The 18472-nt window shown below is 37.6% G+C and overlaps 1 protein-coding gene across 1 annotated transcript; it reads right to left on the reverse strand.

Annotated features, from left to right (window-relative positions):
* Positions 1–1761: 1761 nt before the first annotated feature.
* Positions 1762–5989, reverse strand: LOC149390529 (uncharacterized). The gene is made up of 6 exons (XM_089620603.1): positions 5811–5989; positions 4688–4770; positions 2676–4544; positions 2352–2582; positions 2157–2281; positions 1762–2067 (listed from the first exon to the last, which is right to left on the reverse strand). Exons 1-6 carry the CDS (start codon positions 5811–5813, stop codon positions 1964–1966), a joined length of 2415 nt encoding a protein of 804 aa, XP_089476729.1. The 5' UTR covers positions 5814–5989; the 3' UTR covers positions 1762–1963.
* Between the last annotated feature and the right edge of the window lie 12483 nt (positions 5990–18472).

The following is an 18472-nucleotide window of genomic DNA, read 5'->3' on the forward strand; positions in this document are numbered from 1 at the left end:
TCAACTTCATTCCAGAAGTGTTGAGAATTTGATAGAGTAAGTATGGGTGTTCTAAGGTAAATAATGACTTACAAAATGAGGAGGAATGGGTCCATATTTATAGGCATATAGACCCAAGCTCGTGGCTAACCCGGTTTCCAAGGACCCTGAATGAGACCTGTATGAGAGGTCTCACGCGTGGGGTTCCCGGTATCGCCATTGGTCGACAAGACCTTGGGAAGCTACTCGAGGCGGGTCTTGCCATTGGGTGGCGAGACCTGTAAAGAGGCCAGCTCACCATTGGGCGGCGGGGCCTTAAATCGCAAGGCTTAGCCTCGGCCTTTTGGTGGGACCTGCGACACCTGCTTTCGAGTTGGGTCTTGGTAAGATCCACAAGACATGCCTTTGATGGCGAGTCCCGTGAGACTTGCTCTTTGGTCTGTGTCTCGCATGTGAGCATATTTTAAAATACTTTAATCGTGGCTATGACTTTTAAGGAAAGATAGCAACAAGAAGTCCCGCCTAAATTATAGGTTAATACAACTTCATAAGTTGTTTTCTCTCTCTCTCTCTCTCTCTCTCTCTCTCTCTCTCTCTCTCTCTCTCTCTCTATATATATATATATATATATATATATATATCACACACACACACACTCCGCCACTATCTTTCGTCCGCCACCATCCTCGGCTTAGTTCTCTCTCTCATATTCTTAAAGAGAATTGTCTAACTCTATGAGCAAAATGATAGTTTGAAATTATCTCAATTTTTGCTCCATGTTTTTGCTATATGTTACGCCGTTTTTTAGTCTTCTACAAATTTTCCATAGTATCGATGTAGCTTTTTTCCATACCCCTCCTGCTACTCGTGATACTAGCTTCGTTGGCTCTCAAAGTCTAATTTACATCCCATACCCCGAGGATGTCGTTCTTTTTCTTTTGAGTTGCTTTTATATTATTGAAGCGGGTGTTGCGATCACTGCACTTTAACCAAGTTTCACGGCTACGTTTGGGCCATAAGCGCTTTTCTATCTTTGAGAGGGCATTCAATTCAAGTGTTTATCAGTGGCCTAGAAGTCAGTCAGATTGTTGCAATTCAGATCATCTCCGATCAAGGCGAGAAATACATTTTGTTTGTCAATTTCATGTCTCAGCACCCCTAAACTCCCTTGGCCCACCTTTGCAATACTATGATGCAATATTGGACTTTTTTTAATATCCGCAAGAGAGTTCAAGAGCACTGCCCCTCCCCAAATGTTCTCCACATGTTGCTCGCATTTGTCCTAGTCACTCCATGCTTCTTCAAAGAAGAAGTGCGATGCCACTGCCTTTTTGACCGGCCGCTGGATCGGTCATCCATATTCAAAAGCATTGGCCGGTGACCAGAGCACCAATAAGCCATATGCAAGACCAAAACTTTTGGTTTAGTAAACGAAAAATTACAAACTTGCAGCTACTTCTTACTGTTATCAAATATCAACTTTGACCATCTTAGGGGGAAAAATAGCTTACTCTCTATTCATAGGTCACGTTTTCTATCCTGTTGTCAGCTTCTTAAGATATATTTTAAATTAACTAGTTCACTTAAACACTTTCTACTAATCTTTAAGGGGATCGTCCCCACATAACCTACTAAGTTTACGTGAAAATATGTCTTAAGGTTTTATAATTTAACAAAGTGTTCAAAATTTACATATGCTATTGATCATGGATTTATAGTCCAATCTGAATATTTATTTTCATCACATCAAGAGAATACTAACTGCAAAAATACACATGGGTATTCCTCTCTTTTGTGAAAATCAAGCAAAAAAGATAAAAGGAACCATGTAATGAGGTCTAATCTAGAAAGTTATGGGGCTTCTTCTGAATCTAAACCTTAATATGCATCATTAGCCTAAACAGAGAAAATAACATTAAACAAAATATTGATAATTCTGTAACGTTACGAGAGTTAGAATTCATAACAACAACCCGAGCAGCGGTCAAGCTTTAGCAAACGCATATGGTTGAGGCCTTAACCGATCTGTTACCATCGAACATCCTCTTGTTCTAAACCCACCCCACAAATAAAACTTGGACTCAATCTCTGCAAACGACCACAACTTTCAATAGTCAGACACTGTCCCAATAAAATAAAATAAAATAACTATCCTTAGACTTCATAAGAAGGCTTACTCTGACAATGCAGTGGCAGTACATGAGACGTGAAAACTACAAGTTCCTCGTTTTCAAACACAGCAATGAGAGCATACTTGCTCCGGTACATGTCATAAATAAGTTCCTCGAAAAGCCACATGTGTCTGTATGGGAAACATATTGTGAGTGTTTGAAAAATGTGGCATTATTAAAGCTTTAAGTAGATCCGGTCACCGTGGGTTGTTCGGAAAGAAATAGAGCGCGATGTGGTGAGAACTCAGCCCCGTATTTTCCAAATATCTTGGCCACAGTTGAGATTGTCTATATGTGCTAAAAAGACATCGGTTCGGTAAAATCTGGGACACATGAGACGCTCGATCATTGGCCAAGGATGACAAATGGGCGTCCGCGACTATATCTCTTCTACGGAAGTTAGGACCTCTCTCACGGATCTTCAAAATTCCACTAAACACAACACAGACATCGATTAACAATGATTAGTAACGTGAAAACTAAAAGGGCAAACACAAAATTAGAGAAAAGAATTCTCTTCCATACTTCCAGATTGGGTCCTCCATAGGTACTGGGTCGTGGTAACCAAATCGAAGCACTTCGTAGTCACTCGGAACCCAGTGCTGGTATGGTTCATTTCTAAAACCAAAGGTCATGCATTGTCCCTGAAAATCAGATGGATGGGCAGTTTCGTGCTCGTATCTGCGTCGCTGCGCAGAGGCATTGAAAGTTCGTCGAGACGTATTTGGAGGCTTGTTATCTTCATATTCAGGACTCCGCACCAGTTCTCTCCTGCGACGTGGACTCTCATCACGCATCCCTCTGTAGCATACACCACCTTCATCACCACCTTCGAGATCTGATCCTCTTTGTATCCACTGCTTCTGACCGCGATGACGGCTTTCAGTACGCCATGGCTTTCTCGCTCTGTAACCATCGGAGAATCTTTTATCCAACTGGTGCCGTGGCTTGTGTTTAACTCTATGGGCTTTCCAAGCCTTGCTCTCTCCACCCTCATCCTTGTCACACCTCTTTCTGCGCTGTGACTTGTTACCAGGGGTAATAGTTGCTTCAAAACAAGTTATAATCTCTTCTTTTACTGTATGGAGAGGTGCGGTGTCGCTAGGCACAAGTTGAGATGTTCCTAAAGGTTCAACCTCGTCTTTGTTAAGATTCAAACGGGTCTTCTGATTCTTAACTTCTAAACCAGATGTCTCTTTGTCCTGTGAGATGCGTGAAGGATCAGCCTTACTAACAGGAACTTTAGACAACTCAGATCTCTGTTCTTCTGTTAGCTTTTTAGCTTTATAAGGGCTTCCATTATCAGACATCTTGACCTCCTGTTTAGCTACGGAGCCAGATATAACTTCTTGCTCTGAAGGAGTTGTAGACGCCAGGCCAGTAAGATTAACTCGGGGAGTCTTTGTAGTTTCAACATCCAGATTTTCAGAAACTAACCCCTGCCGTCCATTGAGTTTTTTATCTTGATTATACTTCTTTTTTATGCCGATGCCTCGTCGTGCCACATTAGTATTGCTATCAGACTTCTCTGCGGACTTTGAATCACCGCCCTCATGAACCAATGTCATTTTCTTCCCAATGTCTGAACCATTGCCACGCTTGTCTAGCAAGACTTTTGATTCAGCTCTTTGATTTTTTAGAAGTGTCTGGTCGCAGATATCTGAAGTTGTGGCGTCTTTTGAGGGAACATCGTAATTTTCGCTACTGAATGTTGGACCCTTAACGCATTCCTCCTTGTATTGTGTCTCAGTAACGCCATTGGTATCATCTTTCATTTGTGCCATTTTTTTAAAAACAAGTTCTTGTTGCCAAATTTCTGAAGGGTTCACATTATCGAAAAGGCCTCCAGAAGTTTCCAACGGCAGAACCTTATCATCCTTAAGAATCCCCCCTTGCCTTGTAAGTTCAGTGTCGTTGTGAGACATATCGTCTTCCTTTCGTTGTTTAAGCTTTGCCTCAGAATTACAAGCTTCTCTGCACATCTGTTCAACACTCGATCGTATTTCCTCACATATGATATCGTCCGTATTGGCTTGAGAACCAAATACAGTTGTTTCTTTCACGGTATGTGGATATCTCACTAGCTTGGGTGAATCGTCAAAGATCAGTGTAGACGCTTCTTCTTCAAGGCTCAATGTTCTTCGCTTTTTAAGCTTCTGATCGGAAAAATTATCATCATCTACATCGTTGTCATCGTCCTTGTCTATATACTCTAACTCATTCTGAGGACTCCAGTCTTCAGATATATGCTTCTCACTTCCGAACTCAGAACTCGTTGATCTGTCAGATATGCTATGAAATTGTGTCGACAGCTTTGCATCTTCTGGTTCACAATCGTCACAAAGCCATATGCTAGCTTCATGTAAGACTTTTGGTAGTTCTTTTTGGCAGTAACTGAAAGAAAAAACTTGGTTCAAATACAAGTAATGCTATCATCGTGAACATACCACAAGCAATAAAAAGAACATAGAGAAAACAATTTGCTTGCTCTTTAGTTTATAACTGAAATAACAAGTTTGTGTGTATCGGGAACATACCGATGACAACCATATTTCTGGCACTTGTGACACAGATCCAAAGCCACCTCAAGACCTATATCACCACACACCAGGCAAACCATCTACAATGATAGAGACAAAGTTAACAACCGATACTTTCGAATATTTAACCATTTAAATTACCAAACACATTCCATATCACAACTCACTCACAAGCTCAAAAGTAGACATTCATCAAAACTTATGATAATAGTGTTGGGAAAATTATTCAATGTTGAATGCTCAGAAGCCTGGCAAATAATCGTCAACATAGCATGTTTAAACCGTAGAAGCAGATTTTGTTACTTACACTGGGCATGTTTTCAAAAACAATACATCTAAAGATCAAATCTATAATAGTCCAATCAAGGGGTTGAAACTCAACCAAGAGTAGAGACAAAACCAGGATGGCAAAATCCAGTGTTTTCCATCTACAGCAAAATGCCAGTGTGTTCAATAGCACAAGAATTCGGGCTAAAACTTATAGCACATTTTATGCGCGGTAAATAAAGTACAAAATGTTGAGAGATTTTAATCAAAGCGATAAGTCAAACAGTGACTTGCGGAAAGATACAAACTTTATATGAAATAACAAAGATAGATCATAGTACACCAACTGTTTGTAACACCTATACAAAATCTCAGCATAGTAGTTTCTACTTGTGAGAATATTATAGCACTTGAATAAAATAAAATAAAAAATAAAAAAAGAAATTGGTTCTTTACCTGTCCTTTTTTGTTTAAAACTTATGGGTCCTCTAGTGGTTGGTACATGCACACTTTTTTATAAACAAAGCTATCTCATTTAAAATTATTCTTCCAAAAAAAAAAAAATCTGCTCAAATGTTTGAAGTGCAATTTATAAAGAATCTCCACCATCTTCGAAACCAGTCATACGATACGAAAGTACCCAAAGTGCAATATAACCATCACAACAGAGAAAACCCGAATGCATGTAGTAAGTAGAACCGCCTATTATATAAAGAACCGCATTTACAATCATTCGACGTATAACCAAACCCCAATTCGTAGAATTGAAATATAAAATATTAAAAGAGGGAAAGCAATAAAAAAAAAAAAAAAGAAGAAGAAAAAAAAACAATGAAGAAGAAGAAGGTCATACCATGGTAGCGAAAATCTCAACCGTCAAGATTGAGAAAAAGCGATGTCAGTCGGCGAATAGAATTATTTATGGCAAAAAGGTTGAGATAAGCAACGGCGGTCAGTGAATGGAACAAAAAAAGCAGAGTACGGAGATAGAAACCATTGTTTAGTGAGTACGGAGAGTGGCGTAATACACCACGAGAGAGTTGATTGAAGAGGCTTGCGAGAAAAGAGAAGACGAGGGTCAAAAAGGGAATGGCAATATTTTTGGAAACGCCAATTTTATTTTCCAATATCTCCCGCTATTCTCGCTCTCTTTTTTTTTTCTTTTTTTTTTTTCTATTTTGTGAGGAAAGAGAAGATGAGGGTCTAAAAAAAAGGATAAATTATATAAATGCCTCTGAACTCTTGACCACTTAACAAACTGGTCCCTACTTTTTTTTGCATGCATCAGTGATCTTAAACTTTGAATTTCTTACCAATTTTTCTCCTTCCGTTTCTTTTTTTGAATGACTGTTAGATTTTGAACAGCTGATTTGGCAAATTATTAAAATGCCTTTTTTAACACATTATTAATTGATATTAAAATGCAATATAAATTACCTGAACCTAATAAACTTGCCTCCGTCTCTCTCTTCCAAATCTAACGAGCTCGAGACCGTGAGCCCAAAAAACTCGCCTCCGAGTCTCTCTTCTTCGAACTCGAGCAGGATTAGAGGAGATGAGCCACGATTATCGCCGATAAAGTCAAACTTCTGACAGCAATAACGAAGTGAGCTCGTTCCCAGAAAATCATCGAATGTGATGTGGAGTCGCGAGCGTGGAGCGTACGGCTTGGACTGACGATCACCCAGGTCGAAGGTTTATTGGTTGTCGTAATTTTAAGGTACGAAACGAGAAATCTGGTTTTGTGCATTTGTATAAGGTTTCTATGTCGATGTTGGGTTTTTTCATTCACAATCCTTTTTTTTATTTCAGAACGCCAAAGACAGAGGATGTGGGCATTTTGATTGGTTGGATCCGCCAATGTGTACGAGGTCGATCCAGGTAATCCCAGGTTTGCTGAGGAGGTTACACGCAATGGAAGGTGAAAAACAGAGGACACGGATTGAAGAAGAAATTGGTGAAATTGATATGGAGTTGAACGTACTTGTCTCTATTGAAATTATTGGAAAAATTACAAATGAATCCTCGCTCGGGGTCGGATCCGCAAAATCGTCGAAATCCTCGTGGTTCATGATATCATGCAGAGCGTCGTGCAATCCTCCTACTCCTCTCTGATCAGTTCCAATGGGGTCTTCACCATGAGTAAGGACAAGGCGCTCGCCGTGATGATACCATTCTGTGTAGCCTGGGGTAAACCCATTGTCCAGGAGGTGATGCCTTACGACCCCGATGGCGTGCCATCTCATGCTGTTGCAAGACTTGCAAGGACAACGATATTGGCCATTTTCGTTCGGTTGTCTGCTTGCAAGGCGGATAAACTCGTTAACCCCTGTTTTATACTGCAAGCTCAACCTCTCGTTCTCGGTAACCCAATCTCTACTTGTGTAGCCTGGGGTAAACCCATTGTCCCGGAGGTGATGCCTTACGACCCCGATGGCGTGCCATCTCATGTTGTTGCAAGACTTGCAAGGACAACGATATTGGCCATTTTCGTTCGGTTGTCTGCTTGCAAGGCGGATAAACTCGTTAACCCCTGTTTTATATTGCAAGATCAACCTCTCGTTCTCGGTAACTCAATCTCTACTTGGATTAGACATTGATTTCGCTAAACGAGAAAGACAACGAGAATTATTAATTAGCATTGAAAGTCCGATCTTACTAAAGGACCGAGAGAGAATTTAGAAGGAATGTGAGAGAGACTGTGAAAGGTATCTTATTTTTTTAAAATGGATTGTAGAAATTGTGGGAAAGATACTAAAGCGCCTCAAAATCCTGGAAACAATCCTGGAAAATGGATTGTTTTTTAACATGGACTGTTTCTAGTGGATTTCGATTCTAATTGGTTCAAAACTCTACCGAAATTTTGGCAGAGTTTCGCCTATAATATTGTTAAACCAAAAACCTGCAAACTAATTTAAAAACATTTAAAATCCATCCAGAAACTATCATATTAATTAACTAAGTCCTAAACCGAGCCTCCGTGGCTCGGTCACAACATTTTATCAATGAAAACTATAAAACAATCACTCAGTAATTAATTAATTACAATATCATAAACAACTAATCTAATAGAATAGTTTAAACAATTAACCAATTTCAATCTTAATTAAACTAACATTTAAAATTTAAAATTAGTTACATAACCAATTTCATTATTAATTACAAAGTGTTAACAATTAAACTACAAATTAATTAGTTAACTAAACTAACAACTTATTAACCAATTTGATTTCCATTACAATTTCAATTTCAAAATAATATTTAATCTAAACTTTTACAATTACAATTAATTTCAACTAAACATTAACCTAAGCATATTACTAAACTAATTATAAACACTATATATATTAACAATTATAATTACATTAATTAATACATGTTACTAAACTAATTATAAATACTATATATATTAACAACTATAATTACATTAATTAATACATGTTAACAATCAAAATCAAACTAAACATACTAACAATTTATTTGATTTGAAACGTAAATACTAAACTACTAAACATACTAAACACATATAGAATTTGAAACTAAACATACTAAATTACTAATTAAAACTAATTAATAATTATTAATACTAATTATATATGCTAATTAAAACATACTAAATTACTAATTAAAACATACTAAACCATTTAAAGTTTTTTTTTCTTCATATATATATATATATATATATATATATATATATATATATATATATATATATAATACTAATTATTAAAATATATATATACACAAAAAAATAACCTTAGGGGGAGGAGAGGACCGGCGCGGAGGAGCGGCTGCGGAGGAGCGGCGCGGAGGAGAAGACAAGCGCGGAGGAGCGGCTGCGGAGGAAAGGACCGACGGAGGAGGAGAAGACCGGTCTGAGGAGGAAGCGGCGCGCAGACTTGGACGTCAGAGAAGGCTCGAAAAACTCTAGGTGGTGGCTCGGAGAAGAGAGAGGGAGGAGATGGTGGAGGCTCGGAGAAGAGAGAGGGATGAAGATGGTAGTGGCTCGGAAAAGAGAGAGGGAGTGAGATATATGGTGGTGGCTCGTAGAGGGAGGGAGAGAGGGAGGGAGAGTCGGAGTTTGAGAGAGAGAGGCAGTGAAGAAGTGAAGAAGATGAAGAAGATGAAGCTGAGTTTATAAACTAACCCTAGTAATCAGGTGCGACAAGTCGCACCTGATACTCAAATAGTCGCACCTAAAAAATTAATCGGTGCGACAAGTCGCACCTGAAAGTTAAAAAAAAATCTAAAAATTAATTACACGTCAGACAAATGAAAAAAATGAGGGGGAGAAGTTGAGCGCCTAATTTATTTTTAGACTTTCAGGTGCGACTAGTCGCACCTGAAAGTTTTCAAAACTATTGGGTGCGACTAGTCGCACCCAATACCACTTAAAATCAGCAAAAAAAAAATTTCTTTTCTAGAGCCCTTTGGGTGCGACAAGTCGCACCTGATGCCCAATTAGGTGCGACAAGTCGCACCTAATACCCTTCCGCACCAGAAAGGCTTATTTGTAGTAGTGTACTATTGCTTTCATCAACAAAGTTTCTGATCAAGTGTGGCATAGGCGTCTTGGCCATCTCTCCTACAAGTGTCTTGATACTATCAAAAACAAACTTATGTTTACTTCATCTGATATAAATAAACCTTGCTATGTTTGTCCTGAAGCAAAACAGAAGAGACTTCCCTTTGTTTCTCTCAATAAACGTTGTGAACAGCCTTTTGATTTAGTTCATTGTGATATCTGGGGGCCCTACTCCATTACCTCTAGAAGTGGTCACAAATTCTTTCTTACTCTTGTTGATGATTGTACAAGGTTCTGTTGGATCTTTTTTATGAGAAATAAATCAGATGTTCACACTATCTTGCCTCGTTATTGTGCTTTGATTGATAACCTTTTTTCTGCCAAGATCAAACTTTTCAGGTCTGACAATGCAAATGAATTGGTTTTTGAACAATATTTTGCACGGCAAGGGATTTTTCACCAATATTCATGTACTGAGACCCCTCAGCAAAACTCTGTGGTAGAAAGGAAGACCAACATTTATTAAATGTTTCTCGTGCTCTTTATTTCCAATCCAAGTTACCTGTTGATTTTTGGTCTGATTGTGTTTTGACTTCTGCCTTTCTCATAAATAGGACTCCTACTCCCTTGTTAGACAATAAAACTCCATACGAGTTATTATACAATCATCCTGTTGACTATGATTCCATGCGTGTGTTTGGTTGTTTAGCCTTTGCTTCCCCTCTGAAAAATCATAGAACTAAGTTTGCACCTAGAGAAAGGCAATGCGTTTTTATAGGTTATCCACCGGATTACAAAGGTTATCGTTTGCTTGATATCAAAACTAGAACTGTTTTTATCTCTCGTGATGTTATCTTCCATGAGAATGTGTTTCCCTTTCATAATCTTTCTGAACAAGACCAGAATTTTGATCATTTCCCTGATCTTGTTTTACCCTCCATTAGTCCTGCCTACATCCCTTCTACTGAGTGTGAAAATGCAGATGATCACAATGAGCCTGACATTAGTCACACAGAAGATAATGATGGAGATAGTGATCTTGATGATCAAATCACTAAAGGCCTGGAAGAGGATGATACAATCACTGATCACTTCAATAGCAGTCCACCAGTGCAAACCCAATTGGCTCCTACAAGACCACAAAGGGTTAAACATCCTCCTACCTATTTGCAAGATTATCATTGTGGTGTGATAGTCACTGAACCAGGTTGTAAAATAACATCACCACATCACATATCTAAGGTTATGACATATGATCAATTGTCTCCTTCATATTTGGCTTTTTGTTTGGCAGTTTCAGCATGTCCGGAGCCGAAGTATTACCATCAAGCAGCTCCACATTCTCATTGGATGGATGCTATGAATAAGGAACTTCAAGCCATGAAGGACAACAAGACCTGGAGCATAGTTCCTTTGCCAGCACACAAGAAAGCTATTGGTTGTCGTTAGATCTACACCAACAAATTCAATGTTGATGGTTCCCTTGCCAGACACAAAGCAAGACTGGTCGCCAAGGGATACAATTGTTGGGGAATCAAGCGCGTATCAGACACGAACAATCGCTCTGATACGACTCGTTGAAGATGATTCTCCCATATAACCATATTAATGCGGAAAAATATTAATTACGCTGATCATAAGCTAATTAAATTATGGTTATAATTAACAAGATCTAGTTATGTTTAATTAATTTAATTCACGAGAGCATATAAGTCAAGCAACCGATATAAGAGTAAACGAGTACTTACATTGATTTTCGGTTCAGCTACAGAACGCTCCAATCCAATCGCGTACTCCTTGCGTCGTCTTGATGAAGGACTCGAGGATGACACCTTAGTCTTCCGAAACGTAATCTCCGAGACGAATAAGAAAGATGAGTGGGCACAGTCTTTATCTCACTAGATCACGAAACTAGGTGTTTCGAGATCTCTCTCTTATTTTACTAAGAATGGAAACGAATTTCCAAGGGGAGGGAGAGGCAGAAGTGCATGGCCAAAGGAAACTAGAATGCACGAATTTTTCACCCATTAATTGCTTGCATTTTGTCTTCTCATGAACCCCTATTTATAGTAGTAAAATGAGATATTCATGGAATTTTCCAGAATATTTTATTTCCTTTTATTGTGTTCACACTAGTGGATTAAATCTAGGCCATTGAATCCCAACAAGTGAATCCTACTTTTTCTCTCATCCATCAGATCAATATCTATGAGATATTATTCTCTATTTAAATAGATAATATTTTATTTAGTGAGATAATAATGGAGAATATATTATTTTCCTTTAAATATATTCTCTTAAATACTTTCCTTTAAATAAGGAGAGAATATAGGACAATATCTTATATTATTCTCTTTCTTTTATTTAAACAACTAAAGAGAAAATATTGGTAAATACCAATTTTGAATTTTCGAACTTGATGGCACACGGCTAAGGTGATTTGCGCAATCCCTAGTGCCAAAAAACCTAATTCGACTTTTCATTGTGTGCAAGGCCCAATTTCTTAAAACTCAATTAATCATTTATTTACTTGGTCCAACAATAAACAAATAATTAATAATTGTTTATTTACTTGATCAAACAATAAATAAACAATTCTACCATAAATATTTATTCACTTCTGCGAATACCCGTTTTCCAGAATTAATGCTGTCAATCACAATTACAGCAAGTGAGATTAATAATGATAAACATTATTATACGAAAGTTCTTATCCGCCTTTATCAGAGCCGAATCGGGGACTATGGACCTAGTAATAGAAGCTTAACAAATCCGATGAAAAAGACGAAATAGTCCTTTCTCTATTTCCATCGATTCGTCTAATCTTGGTCAAATACTCCATTTTGTAAGCCAAGACTGAACTCTCCTTTAATACTAGAATTATATTTACTCATCGTGACGAGTGTCCACTGATATAGTCAGTTCGTGATCAAGATCCTCCATGTTCAACCTGTGTCAGGAGAAGTCAATTTTTCCGTTATACTTATCTTGATACATATCAGCCCTAAGCATTGTTGCTTCCCAGCGAAAGATTCTTTCGAACGTTACTTAATTCGAAAGTGCTAGCAATCTATCGGTTTTGGAATCAACCCTTAGGTGAGTGAACATTAACCTTCTTTCAGGAAGGCTGAATTCCGTATCTGTAAATCACTTCCCACTCGAATCATGCTCTGAGAGACTCCCAAGACATAAGCTGTGATTAGCATGGATAGCCTTTTAGCGAATGAGTCAAAGAGCTCAGTAACATGACCCAGTGTCCATGATCACTTCAGGATTCAGATCGAGTCTCACTGTGACCATCATAGCGGCCTCGGTTAGTGTGTCGTAACAGACCTTAAACGACACATCTACAACCAAGACCTGTCCAAGTCGTACACTTACCACAAGTGTAGAATGCTCCCACATAGTGATCAGCCTTCACCTATGTGTTCCACATATATGACTTTAGATATAGCTTTCCAGGCGTATATCAGTCATCGACCTCGTTTTAGCTCACCGCCCGAACTCAGGTGCCCAGCACGTGGCTCAGTTTAATACGGAGGCTATGGAAGATATTTGTTATTGATTCTAATTGTTTAGAACTCAACCCACTAATCATATAATGCTAATAGAGTAATCTTATTATCGAATTTAGTAATCATTTATTCATTATCTTCAAGTGGCAATATTCCCAACAATCTCCCACTTTGACCAGAGAAGATAAGTTTCCTTCAGCCAATTTAATTCTTTGCCATCATTATAGACGGTTTAGACTTTGACCCAGGATTGAGATTCCCATCATATGGATTCCCACTTTTATCTATACTCTATCATTTATGTCGATCTGACATATGTCCCATTTTCATATTATTCTAGTTCATGCATTTTTGCAAGTGATGTTTGACTTACCATTTAAGGTCAAGTCAAATTGTTCATAGTAAATAAATTTACTTTAGAACAAATTAACACTTCGCATACCTTTAGATTATACACCAGACTTTATATCTAAAGATAACAAGTCTCCCTATCAAGGTGTACATCCCTTTGGTGCCAAAACAGGTTGCACCATTGCATGGTTTGACCTCATCACCATTTACTATAGTGTGATTTATTGAGCGTGTTTAAATAAGAACTTTATTGACCTATTTCCATTACTTGGTTATTTATTCTTGATCCTTGTTTGTCGTGTTCATATTCAATATATACACAGGACTTTGAGGATCTATTATATTTAAATAACTAAGTATCTCACTATTTCCAGAAATTACAGTGTTTACAACACATGTAGTTATTCTCGGAAATACGACATTGTCTAACGTCTAATTATTAGTCCTTTTTTAAAGACAATGTCAATAGCCTCAACATTGAGCTCATAGCTTATATCAATAAGTATGTTTGAGACATAATGGAACGAGCATGTCGTTTCTAAATTTAATTTTAGAAACAGTTAGCTCAGTCAATTTACTTGTGTCATAATGAGGTCTAGAACTATAATAGTAATGACTTTATTCATGACACTTGTTTAGGAGCTACACTTATCGATCATTCTCAAAATATTGATTATAACAAACATCCATGTACAATCATTGATTAGTTTGTTAAGTACTTAGGATCTACCTTTCATATTTCAAAAGGTTTAGTAGTATAACTACTTCGATCCATGTCTTTATGTTATTGGAACTTCATCCTCAAAGGACAGTTCATCTTCAATTTTGAAGATCCCAAATGAAGTGGTTTGTGGTATCAGAAAGAAGAGAATCATTGATGATAATGTCTCTCCTTAAGGGCTCAATCCCTTACCTTATAGCTTATTAAAGCTTAAACCATTTCATTAATCCTTTTATAGATCTCTCTATTCCTTTAAGCTAATAGCTTAACAGGTAAATCTATTAAATATGGGCTAATAACTTTCAGACAAGTTAGTTTGATCGAGAGTGATATCTCAAGATCATGTCTTTCCATTTAAGGAAAGTTTATTGTTGATGAGAGTGACAAGGATCCATTCTAGGATGCTCCTACTAGGTTATTGATTTTAACGACAAGATAATTCAAAATTATCCTTCGTTTCAATTCATTGATTTATGTGGCAAGGTAATCATTGATTACTCTTCCACTTTAATTATTGAATAATAGCATATAAATTCCGGTTAAGGATGCCATCTTCAATGATGAGTTTAATCATATGAAGGATGTTGCTATTTATTGAACGACAAGTGGCTAGATTTCATTAAAGAAAGCTCCTACTCTTTTTTGAACAATAGTGACTAGAATCCAATTAAGGATGCTCCCACTCAATAATATTGGTTATTTAGTGACTAGGTTCCATTTATGGAAGCTCCCACTGTGTCAATGAATAAGAGTAGCTAGGTTCCAACTAACGACGCTCCTACTCGATTATTGAATTTTAGAGTGGCTAGGTTCCAATTAAGGATGCTCACACTCAATCAATAAATCTAGAGTGGCTAGGTTCCATTCAAGAATGCTCCCACTCAATCAATACGAATATTAGTGACTAGGTTCCAATTAAGGAAGCTCCCACTAATTTAATTCATCATCAACACTAACTTTTAGTTGTGTCTCCTTTATTACTTATTATTCGCACAAGTCATTGTCGAATAATGGTAATAATTATTTAGACGCTTTCAAAGCTCTAAATAGTTTTTAAACAATAAAACATATTCAACATAAGAATTTAATGAAGCAATAAAAGCTAATTAAATTCTAACAGAGATAATAACTTAGAAAATATTTATATTTATTTATTGTGCTTCTATATAGCATACGAACGGAAAAAACGTGACCTTCATATTCTATATCTTTTTCATAAGGACATAAGCATTGATGCATATTCAAATATCATAAAAGCAATCAAGGAATACAATTATAGAAGGAAATATTTAAAGACACAACCATGTGTTCATAAATAATGTAATAAAACATAAAGAAAGAAAGATTCATCCTATCTGGAATAACCATAAAGGCTACAGTCCAGAAAACCTCGGATTATTAAATGACACATCCCATGTTCAAAAATAAATCCAAAAATGAAAGTAATAAAACTAGCGGGAAATTAGATCTTCAAACGGAGCATGAGCTTCTCTACAATTCGGGCTTGAATCCGACATTGTTTAGCAAGCTCGTCTACATATGTGTGCTCCATCAGATCTGCTCTGCAACAAGAAAAGAAGTATGCTCATGAATAATTATCCTCAAAAAAATTTTAGGATATCTTTAATCATGAATTTTAAGGTACCATACCAGCATTCTTCTTATTTTTCTCAAGCTCAGCCAAGTACAAAGGACAATGCATCTTCCAATGGCCTTCAGTGTTGTAGTGGTGGCATTTACCAATGTTTTCTCGCTTCTTCTCTTTTCCTTTTCCACTTCTCTTGAAGTTCTTCCTTTCCTTCTTAGCGGGACCTTTCCCCTTTGAAGTATCCGGGCGTGCCTTAGATGACTCAGCACCAGAAGTCAACTTCTTCTTGGTTTTAGGCGAAGAACTCTTGTCAGCATAGAGAGCTGACCCTTTGTTCTTCCCATGTCGAGTGATAGACTCGAAAGTCTGTAGTTCATTCAACAGCTGAGACAGCCCATACGTCAACTTGTTCATGATGTAGTTGGACGTAAACTGTATGAAGTCACTCGAAAGGGAATTCAGGATTATTCCAACCTGAGTAACCTCATCCATCTGTGCCCCATGGAGTTCAGCTTCGGTGAAGTAGTTAGTCATCTTCATGACATGATCCCTCATCGGAGTTTCCGCAGTCATCCTAGTGCTAGTGGACTTACGGGTGAGCTCAATGCGGGCTTGCTCGCTTTGCATCCCAAACATTTGTTGCAACGAGTCAAGGATCTCCACAACGGTCTCATTCCCTTCCATCTTAGTTCGCAACGCATCAGATATGCTTGTGAGCATGTAGGCCACCGCCTTGTTATTGGCAGTAGTCCACTTGTCATAGTCCTCCCTCAAGTTCTTGGAGGCACCATGAGCAGGAAGAGGAGGTCTGTCTTCAGTGAGGATAAAGCGAATGCTTTCACTCACAAGCACAATGTTGAGATTCGACTTCCACTTAGGGAAGTTATCTCCAGTCAGGACATCGTTCGCCAACAGGGCCATAATAGGGTTCGACATGATTACTAAAAACATAAAAGTACATTTACTAGCAATATGAAAAGAAACAACCATCAATATAATTTAGGAAATAAAAACTATAATGCAAACATGCACGGGATAAAATACTAATCAAAAGAACCCAGTTTTTATATTCCAAGGTAATTCGACTAATAGCCACAGTCCGTTTCACTCTGGTGACGTAACGGAGTGCACCTAGTGAAAATGAGAACCATCTCAGATTAGTGAGCAATCATAGTACATGCACCTTCATAACTATGCTCACTAACTACCAATTTTATAGGAATCTTTGGCCACATGAGAAACCACCGGTTGGTTCATGCATGAGTCAACCCAACATTTTAGTTAAAGAAATCTAGCTCATACGCACTAGCGTAACTAGTACACGCAGAGATCAACCCTCCCACCTATCGTCAGAGACACAACCTTGGTATTGGAATCAGAAAAGCTCTTCCGAATGGAACTGACCACCATGTTTAGAAAACCGCCAGTCACGAGGGGATCTTTCATCCTCACGGTGTTGTGTCAATGTTGGAGACCTTACGACTCAATATACTTTCAGTATTTTAATTTTTCTAGCATTAACTTTAATCTAGGTGATCCACTCGAGTTAACTAAGTCATATTAAAAACTCGAGTGTTTCTAATCTACCCTTAAAAATAGATGTTTCGATATAGCTTAGTGATTAGGAATTCGTGACATCCAGTCTTGATTATCCTAATAGTATTCCATCACGGAAAAGCTCCCAGTAGAGAAGGTGAGACACTAGGTCTTCTTAAGTACCTCTCAGCTTAGCCTCTTATCGGCTTGGTGACAGAGGTCTCCGATCCGTTCAACTCATTCATTAATTAACAATCCTAATCCAATTAGACAATTTTAATGAATGAAAGCCCATGACAATCATTAACATACGATACATGATCTAAGTTATAGCATAACATCTAGCTCTGATACCACTTGTTGGGGAATCAAGCGCGTATCAGACACGAATAATCGCTCTGATACGACTCGTTGAAGATGATTCTCCCATATAACCATATTAATGCGGAAAAATAATTAATTACGCTGATCATAAGCTAATTAAATTATGGTTATAATTAACAAGATCTAGTTATGTTTAATTAATTTAATTCACGAGAGCATATTTATCAAGCAACCGATTTGAAGAAAAACGAATACTTACATTGATTTTCGGTTCAGCTACAGAACGCTCCTAAACCAATCGCGTACTCCTTGCGTCGTCTTGATGAAGGACTCGAGGATGACACCTTAGTCTTCCGAGACGTAATCTCCGAGACGAATAAGAAAGATGAGTGGGCACAGTCTTTATCTCACTAGATCACGAAACTAGGTGTTTCGAGATCTCGCTCTTATTTTACTAAGAATGGAAACGAATTTCCGAGGGGAGGGAGAGGCAGAAGTGCACGGCCAAGGGAGGCTAGAATGCACAAATTTTTCACCAATTAATTGCTTGCATTTTACCTTCTTATGAACCCCTATTTATAGTAGTAAAATGAGATATTCATGGAATTTTCCAGAATATTTTATTTCATTTTATTGTGTTCACACTAGTGGATTAAATCTAGGCCATTGAATCTCAACAAGTGAATCCTACTTTTTCTCTCATCCATCAGATCAATATCTATGGGATATTATTCTCTATTTAAATAGAGAATATTTTATTTAGTGAGATAATAATGGAGAATATATTATTTCCCTTTAAATATATTCTCATATATTCTCCTAAATACTTTCTTTCAAATAAGGAGAGAATATATGACAATATCTTATATTATTCCCTTTCCTTTATTTAACCAACTAAAGAGAAAATATTGGTAAATACCAATTTTGAATTTTCCAACTTGATGGCACACGGCCA

Source organism: Urtica dioica, chromosome 7 (genome assembly GCF_054948205.1).
Source record: "Urtica dioica subsp. dioica isolate 48M chromosome 7, U.dioica_male_clone48M_v1_H2, whole genome shotgun sequence".
NCBI lineage: Eukaryota > Viridiplantae > Streptophyta > Magnoliopsida > Rosales > Urticaceae > Urtica > Urtica dioica.

Coding starts and splice junctions, on each gene's coding strand:
- LOC149390529 (XM_089620603.1), bottom strand. Junction 4,545..4,687: donor CAGAAATATGGTTGTCATCG/GTATGTTCCCGA, acceptor TTTTTCTTTCAG/TTACTGCCAAAAAGAACTAC. Junction 2,282..2,351: donor TTCTTTCCGAACAACCCACG/GTGACCGGATCT, acceptor TTTCCCATACAG/ACACATGTGGCTTTTCGAGG.